We start from the raw sequence: 25,090 nt of genomic DNA on the forward strand, positions 1-25,090 counted from the left end.
AGGACCACAATTTCTTGTTTAAAAAAAATAGATGTCAAAACCATTCAGTTCATTTTTTTTAAACAGTTATCCATTCAGTTCACGCTTAAGGCGATTTTTACTTTTGTAGCTGTTTGTGTTTTTTTTTAGCAAAAACGCTTCTAAGTTTAGAGTCGGTTTGAAGCAAAAAAAGGCGGGATCTGAAAATACTGAATTGGATAGTGTAAATTGTGTTTGACTAAAAATACAAGAAACACGTATCTACGCTCGCTATAAAAATGAGTTCTTCTAGTGAAGAAAATTATATTCTTACGCTAACGCCTACCGAAATTCAGGAGACAGCACAGGCAGTGGCTAGTAATTTGCTACCAGAGAAATCGGGCTAGTACTTATAGTTATGAAAATGTTTTCTTATTTCCTCGCAGTAGTCGTGAAAAGCACTATGTAATGCCTCGGCCGTAAACGCTAAAGATGGACTCGTATTATTTGAGGGCCTCCACTAACGTGTCGGCCCTCAAACGCACTCGTCCATCTTTTACCGGTTTTCCGTCCTCTCGTACAATGTACTATTGTGCAGAAGTTGTTACAATTTTTTAAGGTATTATGTTGGTATTATGTTCGTGTTTATATTCTATCGAGCCAAAGTCAAGAAATCAGAGGGCCTTCCGCGAAATCACGTTCGACTTGTTGCCTTTCAGTCGCACTTGTAAATTCGTACGTAAGTGTGACAGGGAGCCAACACGTCGAACTTGGTTCGCGGTAGGCCCTCAGTTTTAATTCAATTTTTGGCAACCGTATTGTAATCTAAAAACCGGAGTCGGACTCACGCATGAAGGATTCCGTACCATTGCGCAAAAACGGCAATAAAACACAATTGTTTTTAGTATTTGTTGTTACTCGTATAGCGGCAACAGAAATAGCTACATCATCTGTGAAAATTTGAACTGCCTACTGCCTAGCTATCACATATATAGGGTCTCTAAACTTAGTCCCCATTTTCCTCTCTGAAAACTCTGGATATCAACAGATTGCCAAATATTTTTACACAATTTGAAGTAAATTAAACACAGCTATGCCCCTTCGTTTGTTTATTGACAGCGTTTTACACAAAAATAAAACGCTAATTAAATAACTTACCATATTCGAAACCTAAGAATAATATTGAGAGTGGCAACACCGTTTGTAGGTCGCATTGTCCTTTTCTAGCATATACGTCTCTCTCTCTCACACACTCCCACCACAGCAGTTTTGCTTTTGACAGTTACACAAGGCAAATTTTAAAGTCATTGTCTCAAAATTATACATATTTACACCAGGCAGGATTAAAAGTTTAGGTTTCGAATATGGTAAGTTATTTAATTAGCGTTTTATTTTTGTGTAAAACGCTGTCATTAAACAACTGTACCGATATTCGAAACCTAAGAATAATATTGAGACGTGTTTGTTATCGCCTGGTGGTGGGAAGACGCCAAGCCAATGTGATTACTGATTATACATGTACTTATTATGTATATGTAATATTATTATATTACGAGTGTTTAATTAATTATGTAGTACACCCTTTATTTTAACACCTGTGAGGAGAGAGGTATTTATTATAGTAAAGCATACAATTTGATATACCATTATATTATGATACTAACTTTACATTTCATATACGTACTTAATGTACTTATAAATGTTCAAAGAGAAAAAGTGAGTCACCACAATGGTGCTATACTTAATTATATGTATGTGAAAACTAGGTAAAAGAAGATGAGATAAGTCAGTCTACTCTTCAAGGAGCATACAACATCTGTGATAAGGAGTGATGTAAGTAATTCAAGTATGAAAAGAATAAAGTCATAAAGTACTCGAGTAGTTTTTTATTTATAACTCCCAATTATTAACAAATTTGATAATAATTATCTAGTAAAGTAAGCAGTTGCAGGAATATAACAAGGACAAGACCTTTCTTATTTCCAGAATCCCTCGGGATTGAGTAGACGAATATTTAAAATATTCGTTATAATTCACTATCACTACCCACAAAGTTAATATTGGGTACCTACTTACTAAAATGTCATAGGGAATTACTAAATTCCTTTAATGACCATGAGTCAGTGTGAGCTATATACTTGGTTATAGCTATAAAATGCATTTAATCCTTTGTACGCTTTACTAACGCGAACGCGAGCTAATGTACCTAAACAAACCTTACTTAAAATTGTGAAGGTTACTTTGAGAGCTTAAGCCATAACATAACACTATGTTGGCACGACTAGTAATGATAATGACGCTTTTTGGTGCTCTTGGCATTCAAATGGTTAATATAGAAATGCCACAGAACCTTATCAATGATATTTGTATAGGTGCAGGCTCATTCTGCTTATATTCATGTTTAGCTATCATCAAGTGACCTTAATTGTACTCATTAATTTCTATATATGCAGTAAGAGTAGTTTACCTTATCTGGTGCCTACTAGTAGACATAAGCTTGATTGGTTCTGTTCTGAACGCTTAAGTGGCTTAATTTATGTAAACCATTCATAGACATTGCATAGTTCTGAATATTCAGTTTCCTCTTTCCAGTGTGTAAATTATTAAGAATAAGGTACTTAATTCGAAACCTTAGCTTAGCATGTGTTTTAACCAAAATGCAGATTTGTGTGTTTATTTAGTGATTTTACATTATTTGCAATAACTGTGCGGAACCATGGGGTCCCCGACCTTTTGCCGGGCACCCGTGGGCCCAAAGCCAACAGCGCAGAGGCCCTTTAAGAGGGACCTATTTCATCCAATGCTAGAGTCAACACTTTGTCGAATTTATTTGATATTTATGTATACTTATCCTCCTTATGAACTAAGGATAACTGTAACTTTTTGATATCAAATATACGCAGAATTGTCAATTATTTTATATTCTGAAATTATAATATTACTGGATTTGGGCCAGTGTGCTTTTGTAAACTATATCTCTGGCCTACGATATAGGCTAGTCTATTAACATCCCGCCTCCTGGAAGGCAGTATACAGACTTCTTAGATATATATTCACGGTAGCGCTAAGTGTGTGGACCTAGTTTTCCGACACTTGACTGCATGAGATTATTGTGAACATTTTTTCAGGTCTCGAGCAAGAAGGGTACCTAGATAGGTTGAGGTCCTTAACTTGTGGATTTGGTAGGAGCAAGACACAGACGGGGTGTAAATTAATTAATCCACCATGTTTCAAGAGATTTTTGTTCATTGATGCCTTCAGGTTACACTGTACAGACAGACTAACACTTTGGCAGAGTTTTGCTAACATATAATAAATGAATGCATTTGTTTGGGTGTACATGTTCCACATCAAAGACATATTTATATATTTCAATCTATTTTTGAAAAGTTCGCGTTTCAAAATAGCTTCGCCTTTTCGCAAGGCGTGCTCCTGTTTCCTTATTTTATTGTGCAAAGCGAACAGTATCACAATGTTATAATTATGTATAAATTGAGAACTAGAGGGTCATGCCCTAGACGTGACCGCCCAGAAGTTGTGCTAGAACCGTTCGTGCAATGTTTTTAAAAACCTTTTTGTAGTGGGTACATTCCACGGTCTTAAATTTGTTAAACGTGTAGTATCAAACTATGACAAGTCATGATAAGTGAATTAAGTGATAACAGTATCTAGTCCGTGCATAGAAGCACTTGCCCTTGAGGTTAGGGCATGGGTAGTTTAAAATAAACTTAATCCGTGCATAGGAGCACTTATGATACAGGTGGTTTAAAACTTCCTGGGTCACAATACAGACACAAGGTGTAAAATACATAATTGATAAACGCCCGTCAGACCAGTTTTGTATATTTTATTTCAAACATGCTTGTGCAGCACCGCCAGCTCATGATAATTTTCCTATACCATGGCAGTCAGGGATATAATAGTTAAATAGGTAGGTAACCTTGGTCATGTCGTGTACATAGGTAGGTACTCGTAAACATGTTAACTGAAAGTCTAGTGCTCTCGAGGCAAATATAATTTATGCAACTGTGAGCTGCTCTTACATTGAGATCATATGTATTTATTTCTAGTCTGCCTTAGCAGGCCTAGACTTCAAAGGTTTTTTAGATATTCATAGGGCCGTTAATCGGACCCTTTGTACACCTTGAGCAGGCTGTTTGTTTCACACCATGAGTAATATAATTTGAATTATATTGTAAACATAGCTTATTTCAGAATGGAACCGTAAGCACTGTCGTGAGCTTACATAGTCTGATTAAATTAGAGTCCACAGATTGTCTGGACCTTGGTGGATTGACCACTCCTGATTCTAATTATCAATATTCTGCCTGGGCTTATAATCGAAATTAGGTGACTAAATCGCTTAGTATTCTCTATGCCGCCCAAGTTATGAGGCTAAGCGTCTCCAGACCACAATTTTATATTAGGGTGCAAAGATTTTTTCATCTTTAAAATAAAAATGAGTCGAGATAGGCCTGGAATCTTAGGTTATTTTATACCTTATAATTTTAGAAATGTAATGTAAAGGGAAAGCAGTTTTCACTTTTACCACAGTTAATTAGCCCAATTTTGGGTTTAGCCAATAGGGTGTTTGGGACCCTTTTAGAATAGTTTGGTAAACAAAAATGAAAACTAATAAAATAACAAAGCCTTGCCTATTTCGACTGATTTTGTTAGAACCCTTTTTACTTTCTCTAAAAGGAGATATTTACAAATTCATTTTTGTAATATTTTTCTGATTGTGGATTACTTGCTCGCATGTGTTATGACCATATCATTTATATTTCTGTGAATATGTCTGACATGCCTTGCGCAGGCTTACATAGGTTATAATATCATCATCAATAACTTGACGTCAGTTTGTGAATGAATCAAATATTCTTTGGCACACCTTACGCAGGTGAAGACATGGCTGCCTTGCGCAGCCTTAGATAGATACATAATATATTGGTTTCATCACAAATAACTTGACGTTAGTTTGTGAACGAATAAAAAATTTTCTTAGGCACACCTTACGCAGGTGGAACCATAACAGACGTAGGTTTAAGAATATCATTCAAATCGAATACCCTGAGTTTATGGGTAATATTCCCTTAGTTGCGGGTTCCTTGCTCGACAAGGTGAAAGGCTTTATGCAGGCTTTCACAGGCACTTTTAGAAAGTGTAATTCACGGTGACGCGCAGATTTGCCAAAACTAAACTTTAACTCTTCAGTTAACTAATATAATTTGACAATATGAACCAAACCATGCGTCTTCGTCAATGAACCAATCTAAAGATTCCCGTATCGTTAATGCCAAGTGTACTATTTATGTAAGTAGGTAGGTAGGCTTAAGAATTGACCCTCTTGTATGTAGTTACGTATAGAATTAATAATCAAGTTATTCAAATCCAAAATAACACAAGCACATATAGCAACTACATGCAAGAGTTCTTTTCCTTAACCTTTTAAGCTGTAAGTACCTGCTATGTTATTTATTTAAGTAGGTACCTACATTTTAACCTACCTACATTGTAGCCTTTTTTTTTTTTTCAAAATTAAATATCTAGTTGGAGCGATATAAGTTGGTAGATCAAGAGTGAAATACTTCAAGATTTCGCATGTCATTCTTGCGCAGAGCCATGCTAATCTCTCTCTATGTCTAGTCAGATTTAAGTTTATGTACTGCCGAAGTACTCACTTTCCACAAAAATAAATGCAATGTTTGCGATGTAGGTTTGTTCGTTACCTTGTGTCCCTCAGAGCGGAAATAGAAGCCCCGCGAAGGCGGGGCTTCGTCGACTCCTAAGCGGGTACACTTATTTATCAGCAATTTAATTATCAAAAAATAATTTTGCAATATTATATTAACCCGGAACGGGATAAAAAGACAAATTGCTGATAGATACTTGGGCAGATAAAACCTACACGTCTATAAACTTCTACCTTAATACATAGGTTCTACTTAACACGTATTAACTATCCGATCCTTTCGTAATCGAAAACACAAATCACTTGAAAACTGAAGGGTATGCCTCCACAAATCACCATTTAAGTATTATAATTTCAACCGTTATTTTATTATACACACACAAAGATTTAAACTAACAAGACTCGGAAGAGACTTAATGTAGCTATAAAATTAAATTATAATGGTGACACGTGCACGCTTTACCAGCTCGATGTGTTTTCTAACATATGTGTTTTAGTATTTTCATTGCCATAGCGACGGTGCGCGCAGGCAGCCTTTGAAAACACTTGCACTATTCCGGATCGTTTTTATTTGCTAGATAGTATATCGGACAACTAAATTTAAATATTTATTTCGAACGGCAAAAGCCGTTAGAAACTGTTTTTCAATATAGCCAGCTAAACTGGGGTACAAATTCAAAAACTCACCAGCAGTTTAGCTTCACGACCTTCCAGATGGAAAAACAGCAAGCCAAATGACTTTAAAATTTGCCTTGTGTAACTGTCAAAAGCAAAACTGCTGTGGTGGGAGTGTGTGAGAGAGAGAGACGTATATGCTAGAAAAGGACAATGCGACCTACAAACGGTGTTGCCACTCTCAATATTATTCTTAGGTTTCGAATATCGGTACAGTTGTTTAATTTTGATAATTATTAATACACTCGCGTGCAAAAGTATTGCATCACTTTGCATTTTTTCGTCCGCACCCAATATATTTATTGGCGCACACGCACCTAAATTATTTTAATGTAATCATGTTCCTTGAATTTTTAGCTTTACGAAAAGTAAAAAAACATGGAAACCGGCCCAGTATTTTTCAAATTATTGGCATTTTCCCGATTTGTGAGCGGTTTCACGTTATCACGCGCACGAGTTGCGCTACCCTTGACCCCTATAAAACGGGGGGCAGAAAGGGTTTGTTATCAGTCACTTATCAGAAGTCGATCGTTACATATCTCCGCGTATTTTCCTGAAAAAGAAAAAGACCTGGAAAAATGGAAACCACTGAAGCTGAAGTCCGCCAAATCGTCCAGCCCCTGCAAGCGGGGCGTAGCCAACGTTAAGTAGCTGCCGAGCTGAATCCAATCTGCAATTTGTAGAGTTTACCAGAGGTTCCAGGGGACTCAATCCTTTACTTCAAGGCCAAGAAGCGGCAGCAGAAAGTGTACATCAGAGAGGGACGACCGCTTCTTTGTTACAACATCTCTCCGAGATCGACACCAGACAAGCATTGCCATCCAGCAGCGTCTGCGTGCGGTACGAGGAGTGGCTGCCAGTGAGTGGACAATAAGAAGAAGACTTAAGAAAGCGAACCTGATACCCAGGAGGCCCGCAGCGGGGCCCAGATTGCTGGCGCGACACCGTACAGCCTAAAGAGAGTTTGCTGAAAATCACAAGGACTGGACCATTGAGCAAAGAACCCCAGTTCTCTTCTTGAAAGAGTGCAGAATGTGCTTGAATGGATGTGACCGAAAAGGAAGAGCCTACAGAAGGCCAGAAGAACAGTTCGCTCAATGTTACTTCTCCGAAAGGGTCGCCAATGGCGGTGGATCCGTAATGTTCTGGGGCGGCATTTCCTACGACGGGCGGACAGAGCTGGTTTTCGTGCCTGGCGAGGGCCGTGACAGTGGATTGACCATCACTGATATCCTGGAGGAACATGTTGTTTCTTATGCCGGTATTTTTGATGAGGGGTTCATCATACTGCAGGATAATGTGCCGTGTCATACCCCTAGGGCCACCGCAGCCTACCTTCTCGAAGTGGGCATCGACACCATGGACTGGCCCCCATTTAACACGTGTGGGACTACCTAAAAAGTAGGGTTTGGAAGCGGAATCCTGCCCTGGTCAATGTTGAGGAGCTGAAGGGAGCGTTGCTGGAGGAGTGGGACGCTATTCCTCATCATCACATTAAAAAAATAATTAAATCTATGAAAAACTACTTGGTTTGTGAAAGGAAGGCTGTGGGTGGCAATACCAAGTATTAATTAAATAATAATAATCGATATTGTATTAAAAAAATGACTTTTATTCTTAAGTTTGCAGATTTATTTTTGGAGCATTATGCGACTACTTTCAGTTTTCTGATTTTTTTTTAGTCTTCAGATTCGAAATTTCATTGTATTTTTCTAATGCGTTACATTATAAGCTTTCAGTTGATACCAAAATTTTCAGAATCGGGTATAGAATTACAAAGATATTGGGTGCAGACGAAAAAATGCGAAGTGATGCAATACTTTTGCACGCGAGTGTATAAGAGTTAGTAGCGAATTTCTGTATGAAATTTGCAAGAGTTGCAAACGTCCATAGGCTATGATAATGGCTGCTAGTTGCTTGTTTAGACTTTTAGTAGTAAAATAGTTAATAGTTTGTGTATTACTTACCCCCGATTTAGCACAAATTCAAGATTTTCAATATTTATGAAAAAAATGCTATAAGATGACCCCCTTAAAAAACAACGGGTTGCACTCCGGGAGTGCCGTCAGAAGTGAAAACTCAATGACTAGTCCAAAATGTCTGCAGTACTATGTATAATTGGCCCATCCTCCTTTCTATTGAAAAACTTTAGTTCCGAAATTGCTGGTAACTGAGCTTGTTTAAAATTCGAAATTCAAATTTGTAGCGTTAATTTATTATTAGCGTTATTACAAGCGACTTTTATTAGCGATTTCATCAAGATGTAGCTTTATTGAATTATATTTGAGTGATATAAAGTTAGAATGTAACTGTGAGATCCTCGTTTTTCAACCCCTACAAAATTAGAACCTTTTTCATGTAATGTCATTGAGTTTTTCTTTATTGATTTAAATGCCATCTAAATGAGTGGCCATCTAAACGTTACGGTCACGTGATCGCCTTACGCTGTCTCGAGTTTATCATTTTTTCCCCACCTTAAAAAGACGTGCCCAGCGCCGCTAAAGAAGTTTTCACTTCAAAAATTATTGACATATCTGCTTCGAGCAACACCGGCTTCCGACACATCGGAAGGGAGGGGCCCAAGCGATATCTCACCGTACAAATCTTTCTGCCATTTTTCGCGGGGGGAAAGGTGCACACAGTCGCACTTCTCACACACTTACATACAAAATCCAATCTGTAATGACGACACAAATACATAGAAAATGACACACGTCAAAGACAAATCTTGCAAACCTCGATCTCTTTTTGTGTACGGACGAGTGACAAGTGTCACAACACGCACACTAACACATTTTCGTTGAAGTATGTTATTGTATTCTGAGAGATGAGAAGTCGGATTTGTCGCTCAACCGATCCGCAATTTGTACTGAGCGAGCAAAATCGATAAATCCAACAATTACATGAGACTAAAATATAATAATTGTGTTTGAATGTAATTAAACGTATGATATGTAAAAAAAAATATTACATGTGAAATGTAACACTTTCTTTTTGTAAATGTTACATGTGTTGATGTCCCCGACCTCGTTTTATAACAAAAAACCGAGCAAACAGGCATTTTTGTGCAGCAGTGTTCACGCGCGCGTCTGGACTCGGTCTAGTGAAAAATCCAAGTGCAACTAGTTTTATTACCCGCGCTAGATTAGATTGACGCGCTAATCTTGTACCTCGGCAGAGGGGAAATAGTGCGAATGCCGCCTCCCTTCCGTGTTGCTCGAAGCATATCTGTGTATTATGTAATTAAAGCGGCTTAACTTATTTTAACTTGATTATCTATGCAATCAACGATCATTTGAGTAATGCAAATTTAACTGTCGAGGGATTTGAAAGATTGTTGGAGGGTAGTGTTACATTAACCTACATTTATGTCGCAGTTTAATCCCCTTAAAATCCTTGAAACACCCAAAACTTAAAATGAACTAAGGAATGTTTATTTTACCGTTTTAAAATCAAAGATTAAAAACCTCGTGTAACCGTTACAAGCTAAAGACAGACCGTCGTCGGCCGCGCGGCTTCGTTATAAAAATCAATAGCATTAGTAAGTTCGTTCGTACAAACGAATTATACGATTCTCTTAGTGTGCGTCCGTGTCGGTGTGCGGAAAACAAAAAAAAAACCACCAGCGAAAATTCTTGTAATAAAAATCAATCGGAGCGAGGAAGGCGCCGCGCGGGGCGCCGACTGGTCGGGCGCTCCCCCGCATACTTACCTACAACTCTATAGTGCATCTACCTCCTGCCTCCCCGATTTATTCCGCGAATTCTACTTTACACCTCTTCCTAAACAATCGAAAAACTTTCTCCGAAACGCGTAGTTTTGTAGCCTTGAAAGCTTTAGATTTCAAAAGATCGCATGGAAACTCGAAGCGGGGGGACGACGGGGCGAAGTCGTTTTGTTTTTATTTCTTCGACGAAAAAAATAACGCCGCCCTGCAGCGTCCTAAACATGCGCCACGCAGCTACGCGGGCCCGGCCGGGTGTGTGCGGGATTCACTTTCATTTGCGACATCCCATCCCGAAGGTCACCGCGCGGCAGCGGATCCTGGCCGTGTTCTAGGTAAGTAAAGTTCGTTATTCGCGCCCTTTTCCCACGTTTATCGCGTCCGTGTTTTACTTCGTCCTTCGCAAAGACGGTAGACTTCGCGCACGTGTTTGGTGTCCACGGTAACGCGGGGAGAGGGTTAACCGCGCAAGTTTTACATTCACTATTCCCGAGTCCGCAGGTGCGAGTGGGTACTTGTGTCGCCGTCCGTCACGTGTTTCGATAAAGTTTTGAAATTTACGCGCGTCAAATACGTTACTATCGGAGAGTTATATGTGGGGTAGCTAGTTATACTTAAGTTTGCGAGCGTCCCGGCAAAAACAAACAGAATTAAAAAAGCGCTGGCCTTGCGGGCGACAGAAAGGGAGGGAAATTAACTTCGCACTCTTCATTTGTGCACCAATCGAGAAAAAATTCAATAAAGCTCGCTTCCTTTTGTCTAATTGCCTACGTATACGTACTTATGCCGACTGTTCGATTGCTGCGACATTTAGAAGGAAAATGGAGCATTTCGCTGTATCGCCCGCGAGGGCCCGACCTCTCGACAATAGGTACTTTGTCTAAATTACTTTTCTTTGTATTTTGATTACACTTTAAAATGCAAATTATGTATTTCTTAGACATTTTAATTTTGTGATCTTTATTAAATAACGTCTGTTTTACAAGAAGAATATTGAATTTTGGTTTATTGCAGGAAATGCCTGGCCGCGGTTTTCCGCAGGTCAAGCACGAACCGGCCTCCGAAGACGACGACTCGCAGTACGCACACGGCTATCTCACCAATCAGGTATACATAACTTTATGTTTTCACACATGATAAAACCTCAACATAATATGTATCCATTTATTAATATCGTTCGGTATTAGGACCTACTTATGAGATGGTCGCTACATGCAAAGCTACAGAATCTCATTTTACTTCAACTTTTTGTTTTATGAGGGTAGTTTTAGAGGTGTTAACTCCAACTATGACTCATTCGCGTAAACAGTAAAAATACAACATTTTTGCCATCTCAACACGGAACTTGCCTAAAACAGGTTATTTTTGACTCGGATCGGTTATTATCAAATCGCATTTGTTGGCGTGTTTTTAATATCCTTGAACATCAACTTTTACAGCCTAGCAATATTACAAATGATTAATAATTAATTAAAAAAGAACCGATGTCTGCAAATACTTAGTTCTAAGCATACGCCTTTTAATAAACTATAACTCTGAATTTAAAAATTTCATAACACCGACTTAATTAAGTAGGTACAACATATTCATTGCCGACGTTTTCGTAGCGCTACCCTCGTAGCCGTTCCCAGCGTTTTCCCGCTCTGTAGAGGAAAGCGACTGCGAACAGAACTTAACGTCTAACTCTCTAATTTAAATCCATCTAGAATTATCGCTGGTGAATCACGTACAACCTTTACCAGAAACCGCAATCAAATCGGCTAAGTCGTTTTGGAGAATACCTATGTGAAATTGCGTTTATATATATTCTTAAGAGTAAATAACTCTATCTATCCACCAAATGTTATCGAAAACTAACGAAAAATTTGGCAACAAAAATATACTTGTAAGTTATAAATTCCGTCCAACCGTCTCTGCTCCGTTCCGTCGGAACTTGATGGGAGTTTCGGGTACGGAACCATAAAAAGCAACAAAAAAAATTGTTTAGTTTTAATTTAAAATAATTCTTTACAATCTACAGTCATAAGGACAGGACTATCCATATCCGTAATAAAATGACTTCCGGTTCCGTTTATTTTGATGGAGATCAATTCCCGGTCGGCTATAATCCAAGGGGTGGTTTTTATTAACAGACCGAGTTGATCCCTACTCTGAAATTGACGAAATGGTTCCTTATTAATATGAATTCACTTATCTGCTATATATACTGTCCGACGTTCTATGTGTGGTTGGGCTTTAATAGTTGTGAAACTGTCCGCACTCGCTCCTCCTTTAGTACCTACCTACTTTCGTACCCCGCAAACCCCCCTAACCAACCCCTAATGCATCCTTTAGGAAGTTTAGGTGATAAAGATGCATTTCGAGATAAAAATGATCCTATCGAATGCCGCCTGCAATACGGCCACATCTCAAAATTTATGACAATTGGAGATTAAATCTTAATTCAGAAATAGTACATTACTACAGAGGCTGGGAAGTAAGGGGTTGCCGGGTATAGTTATGAGACCGACAACCCCTTTTCACGCCGAGGTATGTATAGTGCTTTTCTTAAACATGGAATGAAATAATAATAAAAATTGATCATGATGATTGTTTCATGTCCTAATGTGATAGGTTATTCAGTGCGTGGGATTCATAAGGGGAACGAAATTTTTATTATTTTTGCGCTACGACGCACGGTTTAAGAGCATTATAAAGTATTTTTAGTTTTTTTTTTATCTTTTTTAGTTTTTTTTTTAAATATCAATTAGGGGTTTCTTACAGAGGAACGAACATTTTATTATTTTTGCGCTACGACGCATGGTTTAGGAGATACAGCCCTATAACATTTTTTTTTTTGCTTTTTTTTCTTTTCTTGTGTTTTTTTAATGTTAGTAAGGGGTTTCCGAAAGGGGAACGAAAATTTGATTATTTTTGCGCTACGACGTACGGTTTAGGAGATACAGCATTATAAAGTTTTTTTTGTTATTTTTTTTTCTTTTTTGTGTGTTTTTTTTATATTAATTAAGGGTTACTTACGGAGGAACGAACATCTTATTATTTTTGCACTACGACGCATGGTTTAGGAGATACAGTCCTATAATTTTTTTTTTGTTTTTTTCCTTTTTTTTCTTTTCTTGTGTTTTTTTAAATGTTATTAAGAGGTTTCCTAAAAGGGAACGAAAATTTGATTATTTTTGCGCTACGACGTACGGTTTAGGAGATACAGCATTATAAAGTTCTTTTTGTTATTTTTTTTTCTTTTTTGTGTTGTTTTTTAATATTAATTAAGGGTTTCTTACAGAGGAACGAACATTTTATTATTTTTGCGCTGCGACGCACGGTTTAGGAGATACAGCCCTATAAAGATTTAAAAAAAAAAGGAATCGTACCATAAGCCATAAAGCATAAACTGCCTATAGTTTACTTTAATGGCTGAATGCCACGATGGTGTGTCACACATATCTGTGAAATGGAAATTAAAAAAAAAATACTTCCCGGCCTAGGCCTTAAATTTTGTATGAAATTCCTTTACAGTTCTCTGGAGTTGCTCCGCCCTAAACGTGATACTTCGAAGCCTGATATAATGCCCGGAGTGACGACATTTCATTGCATGTTTGAGAAAAAAAAGTTTCCTTTTTAGGGTTCCGTACCCAAAGGGTAAAACGGGACCCTATTACTAAGACTTCGCTGTCCGTCCGTCCGTCCGTCCGTCCGTCCGTCCGTCCGTCCGTCTGTCTGTCACCAGGCTGTATCTCACGAACCGTGATAGCTAGACAGTTGAAATTTTCACAGATGATGTATTTCTGTTGCCGCTATAACAACAAATACTAAAAACAGAATAAAATAAAGCTTTAAATGGGGCTCCCATACAACAAACGTGATTTTTGACCAAAGTTAAGCAACGTCGGGAGTGGTCAGTACTTGGATGGGTGACCGTTTTTTTTTTTTGCTTTTTTTTTTCGTTTTTTTTTGCATTATGGTACGAAACCCTTCGTGCGCGAGTCCGACTCGCACTTGCCCGGTTTTTAAAATTGTGGTGTCCAAGTGGCCGTATTGTGCAGGCACCTAAAAAATCTGAGTGCCCTTTTTGCGCGAAGGAGTCAAAACATAATGAAAAACTTAAATTGGACAATTTGGACATAACTCAAAAACCGAGCCACTTTTATTGGGGTCATGTTGGACTGATTCGGTGCCTTTTCGGCTGACCTATCTCCGGCGTCACTGTGACGTGTCATTTATGGGACAACCTGTATTGGGATAATTTTGTGTGGTTTTCAGATACTACCTTCACTGGAACTCCATCCGGTGAAGCTAGAGGCGGATATAGACGACAATGCGTCTGCGCATATATTACGGCACTTACAGGTAAGTAGGTAGGTACCCTACACCTACATCAATAATTCTAATACAACTCCCATTTAGTCAATATATTTCAGAAATTAAGTCAACAGTTTTCGTATACCTAAGTATTTTAGTATGGAACTGGGAACTGCGTTAAGGAACGACCACCATTATTTATATGAGATATTTAGGGTAGGAAGGGGGCTGAGCCAAATCTCTTTAGGGGGAGCGGGAAGGGTCTCGGTAAATAACAAGTAATTTTATTTTCCACATTATAAGTTAAAATTGCGTGAAAATTTGAGTTACGAGTGAATTTCCACCATGGCCTTGGTTGTAGCCGCTGTAGGTAGGTACTAACTCTCAAGCTCTCAAGAACTCTAGAAAATTATTAAAAACCTATGCGTTCAAGATGCATTGTTCTTTTTATGATGCAATCGATGCTTGCCAAGTGTTAACGCCGTTTCTTATTCATAAGCAATTACATAACAATAACAATCATAGGCCATGGGATGGGGGAAAACTTTATCCAGCAGGACTTCTTTCAGAAGGCTGATATGATGATGATGATAAGAATAGGCTTCGAAAACATTTAAGTAGCTAGCTGTATATATACCTAATGTGACAATGGTTGTCAGGGTTCGGAAAGTCTGGAGGAGCTAGCGCCGCCGGCGCCGGCGGGCCCCGCCGCCACGCCGGTCGCCATCAAGCAGGAGCCCGCCGAGCCTGCCGTCACGCTCGAGACCCTCGCGCCGGCGCCGCACTCGGACACGCTGGTAAGACTGCGTTTAATCCGTATAAATGGTTGCAATGGTTGTCAGGGTTCAGAAAGTCTGGAAGACCTAGCACCGCTGCCGCCGCGGCGGGGCCCGCCGCCACACCAGTCGCGGTCATGTATATAGGAGCCCCCCGAGCCCGAAGGCCCTGAAAGTGGTAGTTTGAAGCTAAATCTTGAATCATGCACCAGACTAGCTGTGTGAAAAAGAATATAAATCACAACCAGCCAAGGATAAAAAAGGTTTTTTTTTCATTTGACATTAATTTGCTTTTAACTGATAAGATTTGTGTATTTCCAGGGTTCCATGCTCATCGATAGACACAAGACGCTGTCCGGCGCGAACGATGCTGACTCCATGGATTTCATGCCTCTCCTTATTGTTAAAGACGAACCTCTCTCTGAAGGAGGTAACTTTTAACAGCATACCTACATCTTTATTTTATAAAATAATACGTCAATGGTTTCGAAGTAACGTCAAGATTAAAACAGTCTGAAATTTCGGACATTAGAGACCAATCTCAAAGATCTGTCTTCTTCGAAAATTTCTGCGAATAATAAAAATATTTGTACGCCACTTTTTGCTTCCTTTTCTTACGATCTCTTCCTTTCTAATAATCGAGGACTATTTTTCAGAGCAACACCACCTGAGTGGGTCAGACACGAGTGACTCCAGCACCCAGCCGGAGCCGCCTCGCGGCAGCCCTAAAAACTGGACACAGCAAGACATGGAACTGGCTCTTGAGGCCCTGCGGACGCACAACATGAGTCTTACTAAGGTACGCCACTGAGCTGAATTCGAATGAAAATTATTGGTCTGTCCATGCGCGGTTAAATACTTTATGTAGTATTGGGCCGTCACAGATACCTAAGCCTGAATTCAGAACCATTCTTTTGATTTGAGTCTTTCGTTAATATCTATTATGGAACATATATATTTTTCTCAAAAATGGACGGCAAAGTCGACTTTGCCGTTTAAAAAATAGGTCGCGAAGCGCGTAGTTTATGGTCAGTCAAAAATTAAAAAGTTAAAAACATTGCAGTCTCGATTTTGGGACTGCAATGTTGCATACAAATTCCATTATTTGTCGAGTTCCAAACTTTTTAAAAGTTGAAATGGCCATATCAAATGAAGGCACAGGCCCATTAAACAGCCAAACAGATGATTAGTACCGCGACTATTTAGCTGTCTCAAATAGGTTGGCGTATTTTCGGCAGAAAAATACACTTCTATTTTTTTATTAAAAAAATAAAAAGGCGGCAAAGCTAATTTTTTCAATTGTTTCTACTTTTTTCCGTGAAAATATATACGTAAGAACGTTGCTTTTGTAAAATATTTCTATGATATTTATATTTCTTGCACCATTTTTGAGAAAAGCACTATATATGACTCGGCTGGAAGGCTACTTGCTGGCTTCGGATTCAATTAAACGGACTCCCAAGGTCGTCCGTTTAAAACGAATCCTCAGCCTGCAAGTAGCTGCTTCCGAGCCTCGACAATAATGTACTATTATGCCCCTTATCCCGGCTTCCAGGCGTCAGCCACATACGGCATCCCGTCAACAACGCTGTGGCAGCGCGCGCACCGGCTTGGCATCGACACGCCCAAGAAGGAGGGCGCGTCCAAGTCCTGGAGCGAAGAGGATCTTCGCGGCGCCCTTCACGCGTTGCGGTCCGGAGCTATTTCTGCCAACAAGGCCAGCAAGGCTTACGGTTAGTTCATTTCTATTCGCAGTTTTGGGAAGAAAACGGGAGGGTATGTGACCGAGGGTAGGGGCGTAGGGGGGCAAGCTGGGCTCCTGTACTTTTCCTCGGTCTTGATGCACGAAATGTCGAAGCTAACAGTCATGCAGAATTTTATAATCGTCCAGGGTTCTGTCAACTTTTCTTTCCCTTAGTAAAGGTATGTTTGATTCATCCTTTATGTCGGAATTTTTGTTCTTACGAGTATCAATAAAATGTGTGGTATTGACAGGCATTCCAAGCAGTACGCTGTACAAGATCGCTCGGCGCGAGGGCATCCGCCTGGCGGCTCCGTTCAACGCGGCGCCCACCGCGTGGCGGAGGGCTGACTTGGAGCGGGCGCTGGCGTCCATCCGCTGCGGAGCGGCGTCTGTACAGCGAGCGGCTTCGCAATTTGGCATACCTACAGGTGAGACAGATATTAGACGCTCTCATCTTAGCGTTTATCCATCAGGTTACATCTTCAGGAAGGTTGCTACTGCTTGGGAGGGGTTAGTCCCACTAGTTACCACCAAGTTGTTACCAGTGGTAACTACTGGGATTTTTTTCCCACCGTTTACCACTGGTAACTGCTGGGAATTTTTTTCCCGCTTTTTACTAGTGGTAACTACTGGGAAAAAAAAATCCCAGTAGTTACCAGGTTACCACCAAACCGAGTTGGTGGTAACTACTGGGAATATTTTTTTCCAGTAGTTACCACTGGTAAAAGGTGGTACTTAAATAAATTCCCAGTAGTTAATATAACACTTGGTGGTAACTAGTGGGAATAACCCCTTGGGAGGTTCCGCTTCCTGATTATTCCTTCTCCATTTCGCACAGTCTTCGGTATTCTTTGAGATTTTTGTGAGTTTATTAAGATTGTATTCGGAAGTGATAGAGAGACGCCTGAGAGACGAGAGTGATATAACACAAAACCAATTGGGGTTTATGCCAGGGAGAGGTACAACAGACGCCATTTTTGCACTTCGCCAACTGTGCGAAAAAGAACTTGCATATGGTGTTTGTGGACCTTGAAAAGGCATACGATCGAGTATCCCGAGAGGTTTTGTGGTGGGCTTTGAAAGAGAAAAGCGTGCCTGGGAAGTATGTGGAGCTAATTCGGTCAATGTACAACCAATCTTGTACACGCGTCCGGTCAGCTGCTGGCACCACCGACAGGTTCAATGTCACGGTAGGCTTGCACCAGGGATCGGCCTTAAGTCCTTACCTCTTCCTGCTTATTATGGACGCTCTGTCGTCGGACATACAGGAGGAGGCACCCTGGTGTATGCTTTTCGCTGATGAGATTGTGCTTGTGGGTGAAGACGGACTCGAGGTACAGAGCAGACTTGAGAAATGGCGGCATAAGCTGGAGAATGTTGGCCTGAAGATCAGCAGATCTAAAACTGAGCATATGTTCTGCGATTTCGGCGGTCTCTCCAGTTTCGCTGCCATGGAACTCGATGGCGTTACGTTGCCGGTCTGCTCCGACTTCAAGTACCTCGGTTCGCTGGTACAGTGCGATGGCGATATTGACCGTGATGTGAAAAACCGGATTAGCACAGGATGGATGAAATGGCGACACAGGTCACGGGAACCATTTGCGACGCCCGAATGCCTCTTCGATTGAAGGGTAAAATTTATAAAACCATCATAAGACGTCATGTATGGATCAGAGTGTTGGGCCCTAAAGGTGACGGATGAAAAGAGGTTGCATGTAGCGGAGATGAGAATGTTAAGATGGATGTGTGGTGTGACAAGAATGGATAGGATAAGGAATGAGTATATAAGAGGAAGCCTAAAAGTTGCACCCATAGTAGAAAAGCTAAGGTTGGAAAGCTATCTCAATGGACGGCAACAATGTGTTGAAGTTATGAAAATGGTGAATAATCACAAGGAGTCATATAACTCACCCTACGTGGTAAATAAATGTGGCGTCCCACAGGGCAGCATACTGGGGCCGATATTGTTTCTATTATATATTAACTATTTACCTATGGCCACACATAATGATACGATACTCTTCGCAGACGATACAACTATTATAATTAAAGAGACGAATGGTGCTTCTCTATGTCATAATATTGCACAGACGCTAACAAATATTACTAAATGGTTAGATGATAATAATCTTAATGTAAATCTAAAGAAAACACAGTTAATCCAATTTCAAACTTACAAAAGTAAATCCTTTGATGTAACTACCGACTTCAATAGCGTGCAACTTAAGGAAACGGATGCTGCAGTTTTCTTGGGTATACATATTGATAAAAACTGCAATTGGAAAGCTCATATCAACTACTTATGTAATAAGCTAGATCGTTTTGTTTATGTTTTGTATCGTTTGCGTTCTATTGTCTCTGAAGCGGCAGCAACCGCAGCCTTTCACGGCTATGTATCATCACAAATTCGATACGGCTTAATAATATGGGGCAACTCTACCGAGGCCGATAGTCTTTAAAGCGCAAAAAAGATGTGTGAGATCATTATGCGGGGCCCACTACTTAGATAGCTGCAAGCCATTATTTACTTAAAAGAAAAAAAATACTGCCTTTACCATCCTTGTACGTGTTCGAAATGTGTAAATTTGTTAAAAATAATATAGGTTTGTTTAAAAAAAAGGGCAACGATAAACGGCACAAACACGACCTAGAGATACCGAAGCATCAAAGGCTAAAGCTGTTCCAAAATAACTGCTATTGTATGGCTGTAAATTTGTATAATTCTATTCCTGTTGGTATAAGGATACTAGAAGGAAAGGCCTTTCAAAAAAAATTATATAGTCTACTATTGGAACATTGTTTTTATAACTTAAATGATATAAAACAACATTTTGAAATTAATAATTTTAGATAGGATTTAATTAAGTAGGAATTTGACATTGATACACATTAACATTTTTTATTTTTTCTGTATTTTTTCTTTTATTGGAAATTTAATTTGATTATGAATGCTGAAATTTCAGCCGGACATGTAAATAATTGTACAGTTTACTGTTGGAAAATCGATAATGACATGAATGATTAAAAATTTAATACAACTATTTATAATTAACAATATTTAGATAATTTAGTTTAGTAATTTGACATTGATACACATTGACATTTTTTTTCTTTCTCTTCAACATTATTCTGTACTGCTTATTTAATATTTGTTATGTAATTTTGTGATAAATATTTGAATGCTGAAATTCCAGCCAGACATGTAAAGAACTGAATTTGTATATATTGACATCTTATTTATAACTCGTGTTTTATCAAATAAACGATTATCTTATCTTATCTATCTTATCTTAAAAAGTAAGAGCGAATCGCCTAGCGTGGTACGGGCATGTGATGCGGAGGGATGAAAGTCATGTGACGAAAAAGGTATTACGAATGAATGTGGAGGGAAGTAATGGGAGAGGAAGACCGAGAAAAGGGTGGATGGACTGTGTGAGAGATGATATGAAGCGAACGCAAGTGAATGATGAGATGACGGGCGAGAGAGAGGTATCGAAGAAAAAGACATGCTGCGCCGACCCCAAATGAATGGGATAAGGGCAAGCGAATGATGATTCGGAAGATAGAGAGACTACGATACTGATTGGTGCTGTACCCTGCACATATATAGCAGAAGAAAGGGATAGGTTAATAGATCATTTAAATCATCCACGTCATCATGCTGGAGACAGTTGCAAGACAGAGGGATGGCGTGGCATGAATCGTGGCATTAATCAATAAAGCCTTGAAATCCTCGAAACCAACTTGGAGACTAAAACGCTCTTGTTTTGCATAAAGGCTGATTAGGTATTTTACGTGGATTTAATTCGCATGTCACTTGGTATTTTGCAGGCACGCTGTACGGGCGATGCAAGCGTGAAGGGATCGAGCTGTCACGGTCTAACCCTACGCCCTGGTCCGAAGACGCAATGGGAGAGGCCTTGGAAGCTGTTAGGTAAATCCCTTTATGATGTTAGAAGTTTACAATAAAAATGCATGTGAGTACGTAAAGGTTTGTCCTAAGCTGGAACTTGGAACATTCCCGGATAATATTTCTTGATATATTTTTATCCTATTTAACCTTCCCATTATTTTCCTTTTTTTTCAGGGTAGGACAAATGTCAATAAACCAAGCAGCGATCCACTATAATCTGCCTTATTCGTCACTCTACGGACGATTCAAGAGGTGCAAATATCAAGTGAGTATATAGTATATTGTCGTTTTATTCATGTTGCCTGTGTCGTGTTTCATGCCATGGCCGAGGCGTATCTAACTAGTACTAGTGGTCCCGCGGTGCAAAGACGTAGCCATGAGCTAATAGAAACAAGAATACCACACAAGATACAAAATCGCGTTCCTCCAATATTTATCTTATTACCAGATGGCGTTACTAACTAACGCAGCAGGTGTCAGTTCCATCCATTTTGTTCGATGCTTAAAAATAACTTCCATTTAATAGATGGCGCTGAGTATGGAAGTTTAAATTCTTGTTTTATTCGTCCATCGTGATTGTGAGTATTGTGATATATCGTCCTCGACTATTATTTTCTACGCAAAGGATTTTTTCAAGATTTTTATGGACTTGAACTTTAAAACTTGTTACGCGTACTTTACGATTTTGTAATTTCCTTTTTTCTGTGGGCCTTTAGCTTTTTCGCTGGCTTTCTGGGGGCTATAAAGAAGGGCTCGTAGGCCCGATTCGTAATTGGATCCATAATTTGGAGACCCGATCTAGTGGATTTCTCCATCTGATCTTGTGAAATACTTCCTAGCATTAATTTGTTTTTTTTTTCTCCAGAGTCCTCAAGCAATGCCCCAGCAGAACATGCCGGAGATGGAGATGGAACCCCAACAAGCCCAGATGTACTATCAGCACCAAGTGCCCATGCCCGAGGAATATCATCAGAGCTACATGACGGAACCTGAAGTCATACATGCCCCTGTCATTCAGGAGCCCTATGGGATGTACTATCAAGGTAAGCCGTCTAAGTTGATACTTTAGCGTCTTTGGCATTGCTTGTCACTGAAAGAGAACGAAATAGCTTATTATACGATACGACACACATGATATACGTTTAACGTTTATCCCATGAGGCAGGCTTAACCCTTCTTTGCATGGTGATGGAAATTTCCATCATAACATTGTCCTATGTAATAAAGGTGCTTTCGGAGGTGATTGATATTTATTTTTAAGACTGTCAACTTGAACACTAATCCATTTTCTGAGTTTTCTACACAAATTTACGGCGTATTTTAATTTATAAAAATTACATTTGTTTTAAGACGAAATATCGGAAAACTTGGAAAAGCCTGGAAACTGATGATTTTTAGTATGTGATTTTGGGCAGATTTTTCGGGGTTTGTAATTATTTTATATTTACAAACTTTATCACAGGAATATCACAAATAGTGTACCTTTCTGACGGCAGTTATTTTTTTCCGATACCCCTTACTAATAGTTATATATTTACAAAAATATGATTTAGCCTATGCAACTTTTAACACTGATTTCGCAGTGAAAATCGATGATATAATTTTTTTTACTATTTTTCCTAGAATCGGCAAACAAGTATGTGATACACATATTAATTTCGGGCAAAAATAAAAAATCATGCAAAGAAGGGTTAAGGTTAACACTAACAAGGAAACGTACCCTACTGTCCTGGTCCGATTTGATTTATTTTTATATATGTTATAGAGTAGCCTAAAATAACAGACATCTATTTTTTTTAGCTGCCCAAACTTGACCTATTGGGAGAAATTGCCTTCCAAAGTACTGTCTTTAAAAGTGACTAAACCCTCTAACTTCTGCAGAGAGGTTTGTTCAAGCAAATTGCTATTTAGTTACTGATTTGATTATATGTTGGAGAACATGAAAAAGTAATGGGCAAGTGTTTTGTTATTTCGATTCAAACACATATTTTACAAAAAACACACACAACAAAGTTTTTTTTAAATATGAGATTTTTACAACTGAACAACTAGCAACTATACAGACAATTTAGTGTATACAATTATTCTATTTCTGTCTGTAGGTTGCAGCAGCAGTATCGCGACGAGTTGAGGGTACAACGCCTCAGGAAGCGAGGGCCCTTGACATTGCGCTTTCTGAGGGACGTAATTATTAGTCCAAGAAGATTTGAGGCTTACAGAAAAAATGAGGGTATGGTATAACCTGCGCACATTGTTCTAAAATGTCGAGTGGGCTGTATCTGTTGCCTGTGCCAAGCAACGGAGTCCAAAAATCCATACGTTGCGAGTTAATTGGAATATAATTAGGTACGTCTAGTTATGCATGTGGCCGCCGCAGACACATCATCTGCGCTGAATTTTTTCAGTAAAGGCCGTCTTCCATCTTAATAATTTCAGAATAATGTAAACACATTCAGGTGTGTCGGTGATGACCCTTACCTATAGTTTCGCAATAGTCGAAATACAGTTCAGTATTTCCATTTAATGCTATTATTTATATTATTTAACGATGCGCTCATCATTTTATGTACAGTAATCAACCTGAACGAGTACATGATAGTCGTAGTGTAAGTAATTTTAATATAAGGTATAAGAATGATTACAAATCATTTTGTGAAACGAAATACGTAAACAATGGCAATTTGATTAATAATGTAATTTGTGTCGGATAACAAAGTCTTAGCTAGCATATTTTTATAAAGGCTATTTTGTCGATTAGGTACCTACTGTCTATAAATAGGTCATGGATATAATTCTAAGCATTAATTTTATAAAGATCCTTAATTATGGACATGTGGGGTTACGCAAGTCTGATGGATGACATGACACATCGCAGACGCAATTGAATATCAGGAAATGTAATATATCAGACAGAACTAGAGGTAGGTATAGATTCCCCCGGAATTCTACAGTAAACAGAGAAAAATGAAGGTCTATTTAACATATACTTAAATCACAATCTTACTTTAAATTTCCTTGTGATATTTAGAGGCAGAAAGTCTAAACGTAGCAACTGTCTTCCAACTTCTTCAAACAATGACCTAAGCTTAAGTTTGTCTATTGAACCGTATCTAAGGATCTTTATAGGACTCTCCTTAATATTATGTCATCTTTGTCAACTAATAACTTGAATGGTTAAAATCATCATGGACTTCCAGCGTATAGCAATATATTATCTAAAATTAACGCATTTTAATTCCCAATATATTTTTCTAATCTAATCTTATTGTTAAGCTTTGAACAAACTTCCGAACCGTTAGTTATGGTGATAATTAAGAGGCACTAAATCTTAATTAGATTTAGAATAATAAACATAGGGAATGAAGCCTATAGCAGTGGTTCCCAAAGTTGACTGGGCTCCGACCCACCAAACAAAAACTGCCAAATTCGGGACCCACCTCTTGGCCGTCTTAAGGGGCCCACTGATTACCAGTCTTCCGGACGATATCGGCCTGTCAATTGTTCGGAGCTGTCAAATTTATGTTCTAACTGACATGCCGATATCGTCCGGCGGCCTGTTAGTCAGTGGTCGGCTTTAAAAAGGGGGCATAAACTATTATTGGTAACGCTCAAATGCCCTATTAGTTTCAGGACCCACTCAGTGTTCGCTCGCGACCCACCAATGGGTCACCCACAGTTTGGGAAATGCTGGCCTATAGTCCTCTAATAAGCTAAAGCTACTGTCACAACTCTTATCTGATATAAGCACCTAGGCCAATTTTGTAAGTTTATTATTCTAAGGAAAAATTAGACTAGCTAGATGGATCTTTCCGAGAATGATAATTGGTTAGTGATATTCGCTTGTTTTAAAGTTATTGTTATAATTGATTTTGTAGGTTCTTAGCGAAGTAGACTGCTAGAATAGTACAACTGCCATTAATATACGTAATTTACCTATACATACTTATAATAAAATAGCGGTAAGGGTATGTAATGTAAGGGCCGAAATGTATTAATTTGTAACACTTATGATATGACCTTTATGTATAAAAAATATTACAAGCTTATTTAACAGGAGTTGAATCAGATAAATTAAGGTAGTATAGTATACCTCAGATAAATATGTAGGGTAACTTGTTGATCAATGAAACACTAAAAGTTCAAGCCTTTCTATCTCTGGTGTTTTTTAAGTTATGAGTGTGACATTTCGTATGAAGATAAACAATTTCGTTGGCTATCATATGGCATTCTTGGGTTCTACTTATCTGTAACAGTTCCTGTGTTATAAGCCTTTTTTTGAAAAATGAGTTTTGATTCATTGTGTACTTGT

The 25,090-nt window shown here is 38.9% G+C and overlaps 2 protein-coding genes and 1 non-coding gene across 5 annotated transcripts in view; 2 read left to right on the forward strand and 1 right to left on the reverse strand.

Moving 5' to 3' along the window:
- The window catches only part of LOC134795346 (aprataxin and PNK-like factor), a 122,182-nt gene extending 102,541 nt beyond the window's left edge, over positions 1 to 19,641 (forward strand). For 2 of the 3 annotated variants that reach the window (XM_063767168.1, XM_063767169.1), the window contains exon 8: positions 18,545 to 18,554. The gene's annotated coding sequence lies outside the window, so the exon portion shown is untranslated. Of the gene's footprint in view, positions 1 to 18,544; positions 18,555 to 19,626 lie in introns of those variants that run through there. The other variant, XM_063767167.1, reaches the window with a different exon arrangement.
- On the reverse strand, positions 5,532 to 5,635 carry LOC134795909 (U6 spliceosomal RNA). The gene has a single exon (XR_010144874.1). It is a non-coding gene; the product is annotated as a U6 spliceosomal RNA (small nuclear RNA).
- On the forward strand, positions 9,863 to 23,110 carry LOC134795353 (uncharacterized). Its single transcript, XM_063767180.1, has 11 exons — positions 9,863 to 10,920; positions 11,064 to 11,156; positions 15,008 to 15,145; positions 15,446 to 15,554; positions 15,781 to 15,923; positions 16,680 to 16,857; positions 17,120 to 17,296; positions 20,700 to 20,802; positions 20,956 to 21,046; positions 21,647 to 21,824; positions 22,884 to 23,110. Exons 2-11 carry the CDS (start codon positions 11,067 to 11,069, stop codon positions 22,910 to 22,912), a joined length of 1,236 nt encoding a protein of 411 aa, XP_063623250.1. The 5' UTR covers positions 9,863 to 10,920; positions 11,064 to 11,066; the 3' UTR covers positions 22,913 to 23,110.
- Positions 23,111 to 25,090: the final 1,980 nt, after the last annotated feature.

The sequence above is a fragment of the Cydia splendana genome, chromosome 12 (genome assembly GCF_910591565.1).
Source record: "Cydia splendana chromosome 12, ilCydSple1.2, whole genome shotgun sequence".
NCBI lineage: Eukaryota > Metazoa > Arthropoda > Insecta > Lepidoptera > Tortricidae > Cydia > Cydia splendana.

Bases quoted from the DNA above. Each gene is read 5' to 3' on its own strand.
- LOC134795353 (XM_063767180.1), top strand. From the start codon at position 11,067: ATGCCTGGCCGCGGTTTTCCGCAGGTCAAGCACGAACCGGCCTCCGAA. The intron at 11,157-15,007 runs GTATACATAACT...AATGGTTGTCAG, and splicing joins ACGGCTATCTCACCAATCAG to GGTTCGGAAAGTCTGGAGGA. The intron at 17,297-20,699 runs GTGAGACAGATA...GGTATTTTGCAG, and splicing joins GCAATTTGGCATACCTACAG to GCACGCTGTACGGGCGATGC.